Below are 15,763 nucleotides of genomic sequence, written 5' to 3' on the forward strand. Positions count from 1 at the left end.
CACAGTGTGAGGAGGTGTGTCCCCTGTGGTGTCTGTCCTCAGAACTTGGGAGGCATGTTTGCAAAAGCCACAGGACAGGCTGTTCTCTCTGAGGTGATTTCATAGCTGTTGCACATCCCAGGTGTTCACACTCCTCCCTTTCCACGTCTCAATCCCCTTGAACCAGCCTTTTCTTCATCTCCTATTTTCCCAGCAGACATGTCTAGCCTGGAGGAAATTTGTGGGGGACTTCCACTACATCCCCTGCTGGAAAACAGAGGGCGAAAGAAAGGAGTGCCTCACGCGCCTGTGAGAACCCCCAACCTCACCGCTCAGGAAGAAAAGGTAACACGGGGTTTGCAAGACCAAGCCTTCCTTCCCACCAGATACTAGCCACCAAAGCAGCAGGGCTTCTGCCTCAAATGCTCGACAGGGTTTGGGGGCCAAAGTACAAGGTCACTAAATAAGTTTCATTGTTGCTTTAATGTCACTGAGCTGTCTGGGGGACTCGTCTGCTTTCCACCTCATTGCTTCTCCCCAAAGAAAAGCTTGAGACACGTCGGTGGGGCAGTGTGGGAGCAGCTTGCATAGCGGTTTTTGGTGCTTTCTGGGGATAAATAGGGGACTTTTGGCTCTGTAGCTGTCAATCCAGCACTTTTCACTGGACATTTTATGAGCATCTCCTTTAAAAAAAAAATCCCTAGTGCAGGGGTGGGCAAACTACGGCCTACGGGCCGGATCCGGCCCTTCAGGGCTTTGGATCTGGCCCGCAGGCTTGCCCCCCGTGGCGCTGCAGGTCCCATGCTGCTCTCGGGCGGGGGGGCCAGAGGGCTCTGTTCGTTGCCCTTGCCTTCAGGCACCGCCCCTCCCCAGCTCCCATTGGCAGGGAACGGGGAACTGCGGCCAATGGGAGCTTCGGGGGAGGTATCTGGAGACAAGGCAAGGGCAGCGCACGCGGAGCCCTCCACCCCACCTTCTCCCTCCCTCCCCCCCCCAGGTGCCACAGCGCTTCCTGGAGCAGTGCGGGGCCAGGGACAGGGCAAGCATACAGAGAACCTGCCCTGGCTCCGGTGCACGCCGCTGCCACCCTGCAGCCCAAACCCCTCCTGCACCCTGCCCCCCAACTCCCTGCCCTAAGCCCCCTGCCTGCACCTCGCACCCCTCCTGAACCCCAACTCCCTGCCTTGAGCCCTCTCCCGCACCCCTGTGCATCCCAACCCCCTGCCCTTAGTCCCCTGCTGCACACTGCACCCCTCCTGCACCCCAACCCCCTTCCCTGAGCCCCCTCATACACCCTGGACCCCTCCTCTGCCCCCAATCCCTTGCCCTTCCTGCACACCGCACCCCCTCCCACACCCCACACTCCCTCCGCACCTCAACCCCCTGCCCCGGCCCTGCATACAATTTCTAGGGTTACCATATTTAAAAAAAAAAAAAAGAGGACACTCCACAGGCCCTAGCCCCGCCCCTTTCCCACCCAGGCCCCGCCCCAACTCCACCCTTTCCCCGCCCATTCCCCAAAGTCCCCGCCCTAACTCCCCCTCCTTCCTCCCAGCCACGCGAAAAGGGCTGCCTGAGCGCTACCAGCTTTACGGTTTGCCGGGCAGCCTCCAGACCCTGCGCCCCCGGCCGGCGCTTCCCCAGCGCAGCTGGAGCCCGGGAGGGGAAGCGCCCAGCCGGGGGCGCAGAGTCTGGAGGCTGCCCGGCAAACCGTAAAGCCGGTAGCACTCGGGCTTCGGGCAGCCCCTATGCCTCCGGACCCTGCGCCCCCGGCCGGGCACTTCTCCTCCCCGGCTCCAGCTGCTCTGCTCCTCCCCGGACTGAGACTTCGGCTCTGTTTAAGAGCCAAGCTGCCCAAGCCAGCGCTACCGGCTTCGGGCAGCCCCCGTTGCCTCAGGACCCTGAGTCGCCGGCTGGGCACTTCTCCTCCCCGGCTCCAGCTGCTCTGCTCCGGCGGCGCAGGGTCCGGAGGTACGGGGGCTGCCCGAAGCCGGTAGTGCTGGCTTGGGCAGCTTGGCTCTTAAACAGAGCCAAAGTCTGAGTCCGGGGAGGAGCAGAGCAGCCGCGGGAGAGGAAGTGCCCGGACGGTATTTTTCCTGGACATGTTCGGCTTTTTGGCAATTCCCTCCGGATGGGGGTTTGATTGCCGAAAAGCCGGACATGTCCGGGAAAAACCGGATGTATGGTAACCCTAACAATTTCCCCACCCAGATGTGGCCCTTGGCCCAAAAAGTTTGCCCACCCCACCCTAGTGTATGTGTACAAGGTTTAGCCCACAAAATTGATCAATGCAAAGTATGGAAGATCAACACCTGTTTACAAACCATCCACATACATTCCTTTTTGGTTTTGCATTTTAAGATGTTACAGGGGGAAATATATTTAAAAGCCTAATCAGAAACGTCATGGTATTCTCTGCCGAGGCACAGACTTCAAGGGTTTGAGTTAATGATTTCTTCTTGGTTGTGCAATTCTCTTTTTTTTTTGTTTGACTAAGTAATTTGCACTGTTAAGTAATCGTTAGGCTGAATCCTTATTAGAGATTTAAAATTTTTTTTACAGTAGAGAGGTTACATTAAAACAAAAGTCAATAGGAGTTTTGTGTGTTCAAGGGCAGCAAGTGGGTTCCTTAATAGTCTGAAAGACCATGTTTCATCAGATAATAATAGCAATAATAATATAACATTGTATGTTCCCTCTCCCTCCTCCCCTCCCCCGCCCCCTGCTATGCTAGACACACAGGGACACATTCACAACTGGTGAAAGTAGGCACAAATTCATAGACTTTTTTGGTGTTACACCTGCTTAGGTGAGTGGTGAATTGGCACTTGAGGTCAGATTCTTTCTGTCCGTTTCCACAAGCAAGGAGGAACCAAAATAGTTAAAAACCAGCTGGGGTGGAGGTGCATACCTGGGGAGATCCAGATCTCCGATCTCTCCCCAAGTCCTTGGGACTCTATGGAAACCCAACCTCTAAGGATTGAGACATCAGGGGCATTTGGAACAAGCAGGGAACAACCATGAGAGATCCAATTAGGAATGAATGCTATTTTAAGCAACATTTGTTGCTGAGGAATGTTCTCCTTGGCTATTACAGCACAGCCATGGGATGGAGGTGGGGGAATTAATGACTGCGTGGCTCTCGAAGGAGCCCTGCTGCCAGGAGGACGGGAGATCAGTGGAGCTGCAGTGCAGAGGCATACGGTCTCCATAGATGTTCCGAGATCTCTATGGACCTACAGATATTCACCTTTTAGCAGGCCAAACCCCCTCTCTTTATCATGGAGAGATCCTCACCCCTTTTCTCCTATGAGGCAGATACTCTGTGAATGGAAACTAGTACAGTTTCCTGCCCGCCATAACCTCACAAGGAGGAAAGTATGGATCATGGACTCCACATTATTTCCTCAGGTCAAGTATTTTCTGGGAACAAACCCAGTGGAATTGGTTTAGTCCCAATCTGGTTTCCAGCATCCTACCCTATTCTCTCCCCTCCTTATCAATAACAGTTAATAAAAGATCAGGCTGGTTGTGAATTTTTTATTGGCCTGTTAAAGATTTAAAAGCTTCCTTTCTGATTTATTTGGCTTTTAATCCCCCACCTTTAAACTCCTAACAGGTTGAGAGTCTCAGCTGGTATTTATTTGATACCCGAAAGCCCAAATGCCTTCCATGCTTAAAAAATACAGTCTTTCCTCAAGGTGGTTTCAAAACCTTGAGACTGGATTTCAGCTTTTACCAGTGGTGTGTAATGCTGGGACTATCTGGAGATTTTTCTTTATATGCAATGATACGTTTATTTTCTAATAAAAATAGCTAATGAGCAATGGAAGAAAGTAGTCCAGCGTCTCAGCTGGTCTGGAGTCAGTGAAGCTATGGTGACTTATACTTGCTGAGGATGTTTGTATCCCTTCAGTCAAAGTTTTTCTGTATTTGCAATAATAATTCTAAGCCATTGCAATGTTTTGTTTTCTTGTGCCTCTGTTTCTGGTAATAATAATATAAAGCCTTTAAGTGAGATTTAGAAAAATCCATATGCCTTGGGGCTTGCTGACGAGATATACAGTTCTCCCTACCATACAATCTTTAATCTCCTTGGATAAACCAAACCATTTCTGAGGACCTATTTTGTTTATAAGTTTCCTGAGTTCACTTGCTTCCACTTTCATGCCCTAGCGCTTGAAACAGCCATATCCTCTGTCTTTCCCTCCCCGTCTCAGAAAGCTCAAGCCTTCTGTTCTTCCGCTTCCATCTGTCAAGCTAAACAATCTGCAAACAGGAAGCTTTGACTGGAGTATCTTTGCTAGTAGTTATAATGTAATAGACATGGGTCAAGAATTTTAAAAATAGGAGCCTAAAGTGGCCCCTTTTGCGAAATTGCTGAGTCCCCAGCAGCTCCCTTTGACCTCGGTGGAGAAGTGGGAGGACATTTGACCTCAGTGGGAGCTTCTGGTTGATTAGCATTTCTGAAAATAAGGCCACTGAGTTAGAAATCAACATATGGAAGGAGAAGTCTAACTCTAGGCTTCTGCTTTTGAAAGTCTTAGCCATAAAGAACAAGGTGGACTTTCAGAGCCTGTGTGGAGTTTACAACAATGGCCATTCAGAAAGATCCACTTTTACTTCTAAACTGAGGTCATCTGTATTGGCTGCTATTGAGAGAGAATAACACGTGAAACCCACAATCTCATTTTTACAATGACTTTTCAGAGAATAATCCCACTATAAATGCCTTATAAACACCAAAGAAGATAAATGGGAGGAAAGAAAAGTTAATCTCATTGTTAAAGAACAGAACAAGGAACCAAGAAATCAATGTGACTTTGAGTGTCACTTTTCTGGGCTTCAGTTTCCCATCAGTAAAATGGGAACAATAATAGTGACCTATCTCCCAATATGGTTGCAAGGCTTCATCTTCATGTTTGAAAAGTGCTTTGAGATCCTCCAATGGAAAGTGCTGATAGTGTTATTATGAGGATAAACTGAGGCTAGTCATATAAATCCACACCCAGATACTGGCTTTTAGAAGGGAGGAAAGAAAAGCCATTAAAAAGGTTCTTGTATTCCTGGTTTCCCAAGACAGTCCCATAACAAAGAGGTTGACAGCTGATCAATTGCAGCGGGATCTATTGAAAGCTATCTGGCTCCTGTTGAAGTTAGTGCAAGGATTCACTTTTATTTAAATGACAGCAGGGGCATGCTCTGCTTAGAACACAATGGGGCGTGTGAATTCTATTGAGCAAGAAAAATGAACTGCTAGTGGAGTGCTTCAAAATGAGAGTAAAATATTAGTCATGATCCACCACGCATGTCTAAGAAGGAAACTTTGGGTCAAGTTCTTATATTGTACTTAGGTGACCGGATTGAAATACTCTCAACAAATTATTAATTCAGGGTGGGGTTTTCAAAAAAAGTCTAAGTGACTTAGGAGCATAAGTCCTATTGACTTTCATATACATTGTTAGTGAGGTTAAAGCCTGATTTTCACAGGCGTTGAGCACTTGCAGCGTGAGCCGAAGTCAATAGGAGCCATAAGTACCAAGCATCTCTGAAAATCAGGCTCTTCATCTCTTTCTCTGCTTGCAGAATAATCACAGGGAAATTCTGATTTCCAGAAATGCATTTATTATAGATGAAATTCACTCCCATTCAAAGGTCCAGGCCAAGGCTCCATATTTTGATGACTTAGTGGGATTTAAGTATGTAGAGGCCAGGAACATACAAAAGTCAAGATGTGCTGCTTAGTTGTGATTGGTCATATAAGCCACATGGTATTGCTTATCTCCTCTGGACACACATACTCAGGGCCGGTTCTAACTTTTTTGCCGCCCCAGGCAAAAAAAAAGAGCGCCGCCCCACCGTAACACCCCCCCCTCCAGCGCCGCGCCACCGAAACCCCCGCCCCTCCCCAGTGCTGTGCCGGGCTGCCCCGCACCTCCCCCCAGCGCCGCTGAACCCCCCTATCCCCCGAGCGCTGGGCTGCGTCGCGCTGGGCCACCGAAACCCCCCCCCCAAGTGCCGCGCTGCCGAACCCCCCGGCCGCCCCCTGAGTGCCGGGCCGGCCCGGGCCGCTGAAACCCCTGCCCCCGAGTGCTGGGCTGGGCTGGGCTGGGCCGCCGAACTCCCCCCCCCCCCCGAGCGCCGCGCCACCCAAACCCCCGAGCACCGTGCCGTGCCGCGCAAACCCCCGCCGAGCGCCGCGCCGTGCCATGCCACCCAAACCCCGAGCGCTGCGCCGTGCCAACCTCCGCCCACCCCCAGTGCCGCGCCGCCGAAGCCCCCACCCCCCTGTTTTTCTGAAACAAAAACAAACAAACAAAAAACCTCGAGCGCCGCCCCACCGAACCAAAAAAACCCCAAAAAACCCGAGCGCCCCCCGCCACCCCAAGATTGGCCGCCCCTTCCAAGGTGCCGCCCCAAGCACGTGCTTGGTCGGCTGGTGCCTGGAGCCGGCCCTGCACATATTAGCGCTTTTGGTATAGATACTTTCATCTGAGAATTCACTTTGGTTTCTGCAAATACAAGCACATGCAACTTTGGAATTCATTTGCATGAATGTTTGTATTACAAAACGCAATCACTTGGATGCTCTTGGAAAGGGAACACAAATAAGGCATACACTCAGCCAAAAAAATCCAAGCAGATATTCACAAAAATGTTTTCACACCATTTGCCCAGCTCTAGTATTTACTTACATGTTAAACTGTTTGAATTTATCAAACTGTATTTGTAGATTAGGTAAAAATATCTCTAGCAATCCCATTATACTACAAATAATGCAGGCTATTTATTGAATAACTCTAGCCAGGTTAGAAAAATAACATTTTCATTCCTCCAGCACTTGATAGTCAACATAGAACACAGCCATAATTCCAAATGTTGCAATATTTTCCCTTTTCCTGTTACACATTTCCCCCCCGCCACACACACAGAATTTTATCCCAGATAATTGTATTTTATTTTTAAGAGTGTGTGTGTGGCATAATTTATCCTCTCATTTGAAATTCTCCAGAGTTAAATCATTGTAGTTATGGCTGACTGCAGCTGATATGTCAACTAACAAAAACACTCAACCTTACCATATATTAATTATAGCTGGGATTTTTGTGTTCGCTAGTAACATGCTCTTGAAAAACAACTGCTTATCTAGCTGGAGGAGGGGTAGTTGAATTTGAAAAAATAATTTGCATTCTCTACATCCAGTGAATGGATTTTTTTTCTTCTTTTTGTACTGTCAATAAAATGGCAAATTCCAGCCTCTGGATTTTATTGGCCACATTCTCAGTTGGTGTAAACGGTCATAGCTCTGTTGACCTCAAAGAGGATCTGACCCTATGTGCTCAAATGCAAGCATACCTATGCCAAGAACATTTTCTTACATAGTCATCATCTTGTCTCTTCTGGCAGCCCTTATGGATGCTAGTTCTCATTGAAGCCAGAGGGTGTTTTGTGTGTGGAAGGCTTGCAGGCTCAAGTGGTGAGTTAGCTGGAGAACGCTAAGCCATAAAGACCAAACCATGGCCCGTTGAAGTTAACTAGAGATTTGCCACTGGGCCAAGGCTTGGGTTTTGTATGGCTTTTAAGGGCTTTTGCCAAAGTGTCTTGTTTTCCCAGAACTAGGATTATGCTGAGAATAATTAGGTTGAGTCCGTGAGTTTTCACTGTCCTCTGTTCTAAGCGCCATTATTCCCATACTGCACTACTCCAGTTCGCATTCTCGATAAATTATCTGCATCCATGACTCCCTCATGCCACCACTAGAGGGTGCCGCAAGCGCAGGGTATATGTGCTGTATTCCCCCCTTCCCCAAAACAAGAGTCTCCGGCATGGTGAGATGATGTGATCTCCTCAGATCTTAAAGCAAACTATGTCTCCACTCCCTACAAATCACCCAAATGAAGCTATTAAGTTAAATATGGGTTGAGACTATCTTCACTGGAAAGCAGCTTGGATAGTGCTGCCATTTATAATGCACGTGGAAAATCTTTTTCGTGACCTTTGTGTGCAATTAGCCTTTTAAAGATTGTAAAATCTTTGGCCTCGTTATGGCTCTAATAGACCAGAATGTGGAATACATATTGGGTACATGATTTAACAAAACGTTACATAAAGATAATAGCTTATGTGTATCACCTTTCATCTCAAAGGATACCAATGTGCTTTGCAAACTGTGGGCAACATCTCTGCAGGCAGAGGGAATACAGTGCCTGAGCACAGCTTGCAGAGTTTGATTCCATGTGCAGGAATCAGTTTAATATGAAAATACACCCACCACTGGAGAAAACTGTAGCAAATGCATAGTAATACATAGCAACTCACTCTGCAATAGCTTGGGATGGAAAGTGAGGAGAATACTTATCCAACTGGAACTTAGGCAGGAAGACTCTTAGGCCTGGTCTACACTAGGCGTTTATGTCGAAGTTAGCGCCGTTAAATCGAATTAACCCTGCACCCGTCCACACTGCGATGCTATTTAGTTCGACATAGAGGTCTCTTTAATTCGACTTCTGTACTCCTCCCCGACGAGGGGAGTAGCGCTAAATTCGACATGGCCATGTCGAATTAGGCTAGGTGTGGATGGAAATCGACGCTAATAGCTCCGGGAGCTATCCCACAGTGCACCACTCTGTTGACGCTCTGGACAGCAGTGCGAGCTCGGATGCTCTGACCAGCCACACAGGAAAAGCCCCGGGAAAATTTGAATTTGAATTCCTTTTCCTGTCTGGCCAGTTTGAATCTCATTTCCTGTCTGGACATCGTGGCGAGCACAGCAGCACTGGCAACGATGCAGAGCTCTCCAGCAGTGATGGCCGTGCAGTCTGGGAATAGAAAGAGAGCCCCAGCATGGACTGATCGTGAAGTCTTGGATCTCATCGCTGTGTGGGGCGATGAGTCCGTGCTTTCCGAGCTGCGATCCAAAAGAAGGAATGCAAAGATCTACGAGAAGATCTCTAAAGACATGGCAGAGAGAGGATACAGCCGGGATGCAACGCAGTGCCGCGTGAAAATCAAGGAGCTGAGACAAGGCTACCAGAAGACCAAAGAGGCAAACGGACGCTCCGGATCCCATCCCCAGACATCCCGTTTCTACGAGGCACTGCATTCCATCCTCGGTGCTGCCGCCACCACTACCCCACCAGTGACCGTGGACTCTGAGGATGGGATACTGTCCACGGCCGGTTCCTCAGACATGTTAGGGGACGGGGAAGATGAGGAAGGAGATGAGGAGGGCGAGGCAGTTGGCAGCTCTCACAACGCTGATTTCCCCGACAGCCAGGATCTCTTCATCACCCTTACAGAGATCCCCTACGAAGCGTCCCCAGCCATTACCCCGGACACAGAATCTGGTGAAGGATCAGCCAGTAAGTGTTGTAAACATCTAAACATTTATTTTTAACAAAACAGGAATATTAACAATTAAAAGAATGGGTTGTTCATGATTAGTGTGCCCTAGGCGCTTAACGGTTTAGTAAGGGGCAGTGCAAGTTTTGAAAAGAAATCTAGCAATGTCCGGTTTTCAGTGATTGTCCTGCACAAGCCGCTCTACTGTGTATTCCCTGCTACTGCAGCTACAGTAAAATGCGGTCTATATGTGCGGGGATAGAGCAGTAATCCTCCTGGGACATCTCGATGAAGCTCTCCTGGAGGTAACTTGAAAGCCGTTGCATGAGGTTCTTGGGGAGAGCGGCCTTATTGGGTCCTCCGAAGTACGACACGTTGCCGCGCCACGAGATTATCAGGTACTCGGGGATCATTGCTCTGCACAGCAGGGCGGCATACGGCCCTGGTCTTTGGAGGCTTTCCCGGAGCATTCTCTCTTTGTCGCTCTCGGAGATCCTCATCAGGGTGATGTCGGCCATGGTGACCTGCTTTTAATTAGGTAGGGGAATGTTAGTGTTGGGACTGCTTTCCCGTTCCTTTACAGAACTGTCACCGCTGGTTTGCAGCCACGCGGTGGAGGCGGGAGAGGGGCAGCCGAAAGGGATCATTCCCGGGGACAGCCGCGAGGGGGTGGGACAGGGGCAGAGTTCCCGCTTGCCGGATTGCTGGCAGCAGGGACTGACATTGATTTAAATGTGAAATGAGGCCAGTGGTAATATAAAAGTTTTAAACTGCCACAAGTGTACGGCTTACCATGTCTGCCTGCAACAGAAATTCCGTTGTGCTGCCTCGCTTCTCAAATGTGCTGTTCAAGACCCCAGGCACAGAATGCGAAGGCCGAGAATTCGACCTTGTGCTGAGTGCGCATGTGAAAGGTGCTGTGCATGGTCTTGTTCACAGAGAAAGACTATGTTCTTTGTTCACAACTACATTTATCTTTCAGAGGAATTCACTCCCTTTTTCCCATTTCCACAGCCCCGTCTGCGACTGTCTCACAACCTAGCCTGGAATCACACTCCCAGAGGCTAGCGCGGATTAGGCGTAGGAAGAAGAGGACACGGGAGGACATGTTCTCTGAGCTTATGGCCTCTTCCCAAGCCCAGGCAGCACAGCAGACCCAGTGGCGGGAGAACTTGACCCGAATGCACCAAGCCAACATGGATCGGGAGGAGAGGTGGCGGCAGGAAGACCAGCAGGCGACTCTAACGCTGCTTGGACTACTGAGGGAGCAAACGGACACACTCCGGCGCCTTGTGGATGTTCTGCAGGAACGGAGGCAGGAGGACAGAGCCCCGCTGCAGTCCATCTCTAACCGCCCTCCCCCGCCACCAAGTCCCATACCCACCTCACCCAAAGTGCAAAGAAGGAGAGGCGGCAGAGTCCCTGCTAACTCTCACTCCACCCCTGCAGAGAGCTCTAGTAGCAGAAGGCTCTCATTTCCCAAAATTTGAAAAGTTCTTTCCTTCCCGCCTGACACAAGCCCACGTCCAAGTTTCACCTCCCAATGCCATGTGTAGTTGATAATAAAAAATTCGTTTCTGTTAACTACTGTTTCAATCATGTTCTTTTGGAGGAGGAGGGGAAAGGGGGTTGGAAATTGGACAGGACAGTCTCCTTTGGCAGGGTACATAGTCGGGGGCAGGCACAGCAGCAGGGCACATACACAGTGCAGTGATGCAGTGACTAGTTGCCCCGGTTAGTCTGGGAGGTTGTTTTGATGTAATGTTGGGGGGGGTGGGTTGCTCTGTGACTTTGTGGCGGGGGAGGGCAGTTACAGATCTTAAGCGCCGGTCCTTAGACAGGATCACAGAGCCACACAGCATGGGATCTGTAACCGTCCTCCCCCTGCCACAAAGTCAAATAGACCTCCCATACACACAGTCCCGATCAGGAGGGGTGACAGGCTCCGTTGAAACAAGCATCCCACCGCAGCGGAGCCTGTCAATCCTTGAGTTTAGAAGCTGCATTCGCATCACAACACTAGACCCGCCCCGCACCACAGTCTGCGTCCCAGTTTTAAAAAATTCCCGCTAAAACAGTATTAAAGAAAACGGTGTGCTTTAACAAAGTAGAACTATTTTTATTTCGACACGTGTGTTGGAGGGGGGGTGAAGGGGGTATGTAACTGGATAGGATAGTCAACATTACCTGGGTAAAGAAACGGGGGCAGGTTTAGCTTCTCAGTACACAAACTATAAAATCACAGGTTACCCTGCTCACTCAGGAACTTTGCTTTCAAAGCCTCCCGGATGCACAGCGCTTCCCGCTGGTCTCTTCTAATCGCCCGGCTGTCTGGCTGTGAGTAATCACCAGCCAGGCTATTTTCGTCAACCTCCCACCCCGCCATAAAGGTCTCCCCCTTGCTCTCACAGAGATTGTGGAGCACACAGCAAGCTGCTATAACAATGGGGATATTGGTTTCGCTGAGATCACAGCGAGTCAGTAAGCTTCTCCATCTCCCCTTGAGACGGCCAAAAGCACACTCCACCACCATTCTGCACTTGCTCAGCCGGTAGTTGAAGAGTTCTTTTTCAGTGTCCAGGGCGCCAGTATAGGGCTTCATGAGCCAGGGCATTAGCGGGTAGGCTGGGTCCCCGAGGATGACTATAGGCATCTCCACATCCCCAACAGTTATTTTGTGGTCCGGGAAGTAAATACCTTGTTGCAGCCGTCTAAACAGACCAGAGTTCCTGAAAACACGAGCGTCATGAACCTTGCCCGGCCATCCCACGTAGATGTTGGTAAAACGTCCCCTGTGGTCCACCAGTGCTTGCAGCACCATGGAAAAGTATCCCTTTCGGTTAATGTACTGGGTGGCCTGGTGGTCCGGTGCCAGGATAGGGATGTGAGTTCCATCTATGGCCCCACCGCAGTTTGGGAATCCCATCGCTGCGAAGCCATCTATGATCGCCTCCACGTTTCCCAGGGTCACTACCTTTGGCAGCAGTACATCAACGATTGCCTTCGCTACTTGCATCACAACAACCCCCACGGTAGATTTGCCCACCCCAAACTGGTTCGCGACTGACCGGTAGCTGTCTGGCGTTGCAAGCTTCCACAGGGCTATGGCCACTCGCTTCTGTACACTCAGTGCAGCTCGCAACCGGGTGTCACTGCGCTTCAGGGCAGGGGACAGCAACTCACAAAGTTCCAGGAAAGTTCCCTTCCGCATGCGAAAGTTTCGCAGCCACTGGGATTCATCCCAGACCTGCAGCACTATGCGGTCCCACCACTCAGTGCTTGTCTCCCGTGCCCAGAATCGCCGTTCCACGGCATCAACATGACCCATTGCCACTGTGATGTCCTCGGCGCTGGGTCGCCTGCTTTCTGACAGGTCTGTGCTACTCTCAGACTTCAGGACATCACCGCGGTGCCGTAGCCTCCTTGCCTGACTTTTCTGCATCTGCCTCAGGGAAACCTTTATGATAAGCTGCGAGACGTTGAGAGCGGCCACAACTGCAGCGATGGTCGCAGCGGGCTCCATGCTCGGAGTACAGTGGCGTCCGCGCTGTCAATGACTGGAAAAGCGCGCGAACTGTTTTCCCGCCGGCGCTTTCAGGGAGGGAGGGCGGGAGTGATGGACGGATGACGACAGTTTCCCAAAAGCACCCTCGACTCATTTTGTTACCCAGAAGGCATTGCCGGCTACACCCAGAATTCCAATGGGCAGAGGGGACTGCGGGAACTGTGGGATAGCTGACCACAGTGCACCGCTTCGAATGTCGACGCTATCACCGTTAGTGTGGACGCACAAAGTCGAATTACTGTCCTTAGTGTGGACACACACGTTCGACTTTGCAATATCGATTACAAAAATTCGATGCAAGTAAAATCGAACTACTCTCGTAGTGTAGACAAGGCCTTAGGCAAGCAGCATGTAATGTGAATTTTCCCTTGACACCGGGGTGAAAATCCTACTCTTATGGAACGTGCCGTGAGATCTTCAATGCCCACCTGAGGCCAGGACCTCATTGTTGTCATTTCTGAACAATAGCTCCCTTGGCAGCACAGCGCCCCCTAGCACAACAGTGGAGAATTGCAAAAAGAACAGGAGTACTTGTGGCACTTTAGAGACTAACAAATTTATTAGAGCATAAGCTTTCGTGGACTACAGCCCACTTCTTCGGATGCATATAGAGTGAAACATATATTGAGGATATATATATACACACATACAGAGAGCATGAACAGGTGGGAGTTGTCTTACCAACTCTGAGAGGCCAATTAAGTAAGAGAAAAAAACTTTTGAAGTGATAATCAAGCTAGCCCAGTACAGACAGTTTGATAAGAAGTGTGAGAATACTTACAAAGGGAGATAGATTCAATGTTTGTAATGGCTCAGCCATTCCCAGTCCTTATTCAATCCTGAGTTGATTGTATCTAGTTTGCATATCAATTCCAGCTCAGCAGTCTCTTGTTGGAGTCTGTTTTTGAAGTTTTTCTGTTGTAAAATAGCCACCCGCAGGTCTGTCATAGAATGACCAGACAGGTTAAAGTGTTCTCCCACTGGTTTTTGAGTTTTATGATTCTAGGTCACCGCAGGACTGTATCATGTTCGTGGGTGAATTGATTCAGTACTGATTTACAAGAACGAACGCTACTTATGTCCACAGCCACTTCCTGCAATTGCTGCTGTTTCAGGCTAGCTGTGCTGAACAACTGTAAAATAAAATAACTCCACAAAAATATAGCTTTAAATAACCTTAGCAATTCATAGTTTGATTTTCTCACCGATGGAACAGTAATAAATATCTGATAAGTATGAAGAAGAGTATGTGTGATTTGCCTAAAATGCCACCCAGCAGTGATTATTTTGGCGTTTAAAATTTCACATAAAATATTCAACATTTTGTATAATTTCTCTCACTCACCTACAATGTTGGACAAAATGGCTTTATTCATTCCAACAATTAATTTTCCAGTAATTTCAAAATTCTGTATGTTTTACACATTTTATATGTTTTCCTTTACTGAAAAATAGTCTTATTTTTTCACATTTTTGTTCAAAAACTGGTCCATTTTTAATTGAAATTGGTCCTGGTTTTGCCTAAATAACATGCAGACCTTAGTGAGGTTTTCTGCGAAAATTAGTCCATTTTCCAGTTTGTAAGGAATGTGAAAAACCTTGAATTTACATTTCATTATGAGGATTTCACAAACATCTAGTGGTTACTTTTAATGGGAGAGATCCTTCAAGAATCCACTATCAAGTGTAGGTATCCTGCTATGAGTATACTCTGAGTGAAATTTATCTTCATGCAGAGAGCCAGAACAAGACCTATGCATCGCTTAAATCCCATTAAAGTCCTATTTTGAGCAAACCTTCGGCACATGGGCAAATTTTGCAGATAACAAATTGAAACTGCCTCCTGTCTACCGGTTTTTTACTCCCTCTGTGGGATTGTTCCTAAAAATTCCACCATCATAACTTGACCTACAGAAGCAAAGAACAAAGATAAATAAAATGTGAACATTTTCTTCTGTAAAGGGTTAGAAATGATGGGCAAACATCTTTAGAAAAACTAGGCACACAAGTATTTATGGCTAATCTTGACTTGATTTACATACCATACTTGCATTAAAATTAATGGGAATTACATATGGACATTGAGAAGATAAAAAAGACCAGAAATTGCACCAGACTGCGATGGAATACTGCCCATCATGGTGTTATGGTTATTTATTGAACATCTGTGCATAGCATCATATGCATGAAACTTTACCGAAAGTCTGAAGACATAGAATATCAGGGTCAGAAGGTCATCTAGTCCAACCCCCTGCTCAAAGCAGGACTAATCCCCAGACAGATTTTTGCCCTAGATCCCTAAATGGCCCCCTCAAGGATTGAACTCACAACCCTGGGTTTAGCAGGCCAATGCTCAAACCACTGAGCTATCCCTCCACCCCATGGTTGCTGCCTTTGAGTTGAGCTGAAGCTTATTCTACTCTCTATTGTTGGGTTTGCTTAATAAACAGAGGCTCAGATTGTCTAGCCCAATCTAGCCCCTTTGTGCCACTCCAGAGGTGCAAAGGGGCCATAAACTAACAGTAGCCCCACAGTTAAGGCTTTCCCTGGCCTCAGGGAGCCCTCAACTCGTTTAGAGACGGCAGAGCTCTTTCCTATACCACTGCCTTCTTGGCTGAGTGTAGTGGGATGCCGGGGACAGGAAAAGAGTGGCCAGAACCCTACTGCCTGGTTATCTTCAGATGGCTCCTTTGCTGTCCTCCCCTCCCTCTACTGCTGTGGTTGGTGGAGACCGGGCGTAGCAGAGAATCTGAGTCAGAGTATTTTTCCGCTTGTGCAAGGATTAGGATGAAGAAATATCATTGGAAATGCTCCGCTTTCATACTTCTTGGGCTGTTATTCTTTTAAGGGCAGTAACCTTGAATACTCTTACAATCT

At 48.5% G+C, this 15,763-nt stretch overlaps 2 protein-coding genes across 4 annotated transcripts in view; both read left to right on the forward strand.

The window, feature by feature from the left end:
- UROC1 (urocanate hydratase 1) overlaps nucleotides 1-15,763 on the forward strand; it is an 84,024-nt gene continuing 68,261 nt past the window's right edge. For 2 of the 3 annotated variants that reach the window (XM_024104990.3, XM_042849844.2), the window contains exon 1: nucleotides 100-324. In XM_024104990.3, coding sequence (XP_023960758.1) covers nucleotides 199-324 — 126 coding nt within the window. In that variant the 5' untranslated portion in view covers nucleotides 100-198. The other variant, XM_024104989.3, reaches the window with a different exon arrangement.
- On the forward strand, nucleotides 8,619-10,905 carry LOC135972548 (uncharacterized). Its single transcript, XM_065550905.1, has 2 exons — nucleotides 8,619-9,341; nucleotides 10,336-10,905. The coding sequence occupies exons 1-2, from the start codon at nucleotides 8,765-8,767 to the stop codon at nucleotides 10,809-10,811; spliced, it is 1,053 nt and encodes a 350-aa protein (XP_065406977.1). The 5' UTR covers nucleotides 8,619-8,764; the 3' UTR covers nucleotides 10,812-10,905.

Source organism: Chrysemys picta, chromosome 7 (assembly GCF_011386835.1).
Source record: "Chrysemys picta bellii isolate R12L10 chromosome 7, ASM1138683v2, whole genome shotgun sequence".
Classification (NCBI taxonomy): domain Eukaryota; kingdom Metazoa; phylum Chordata; order Testudines; family Emydidae; genus Chrysemys; species Chrysemys picta.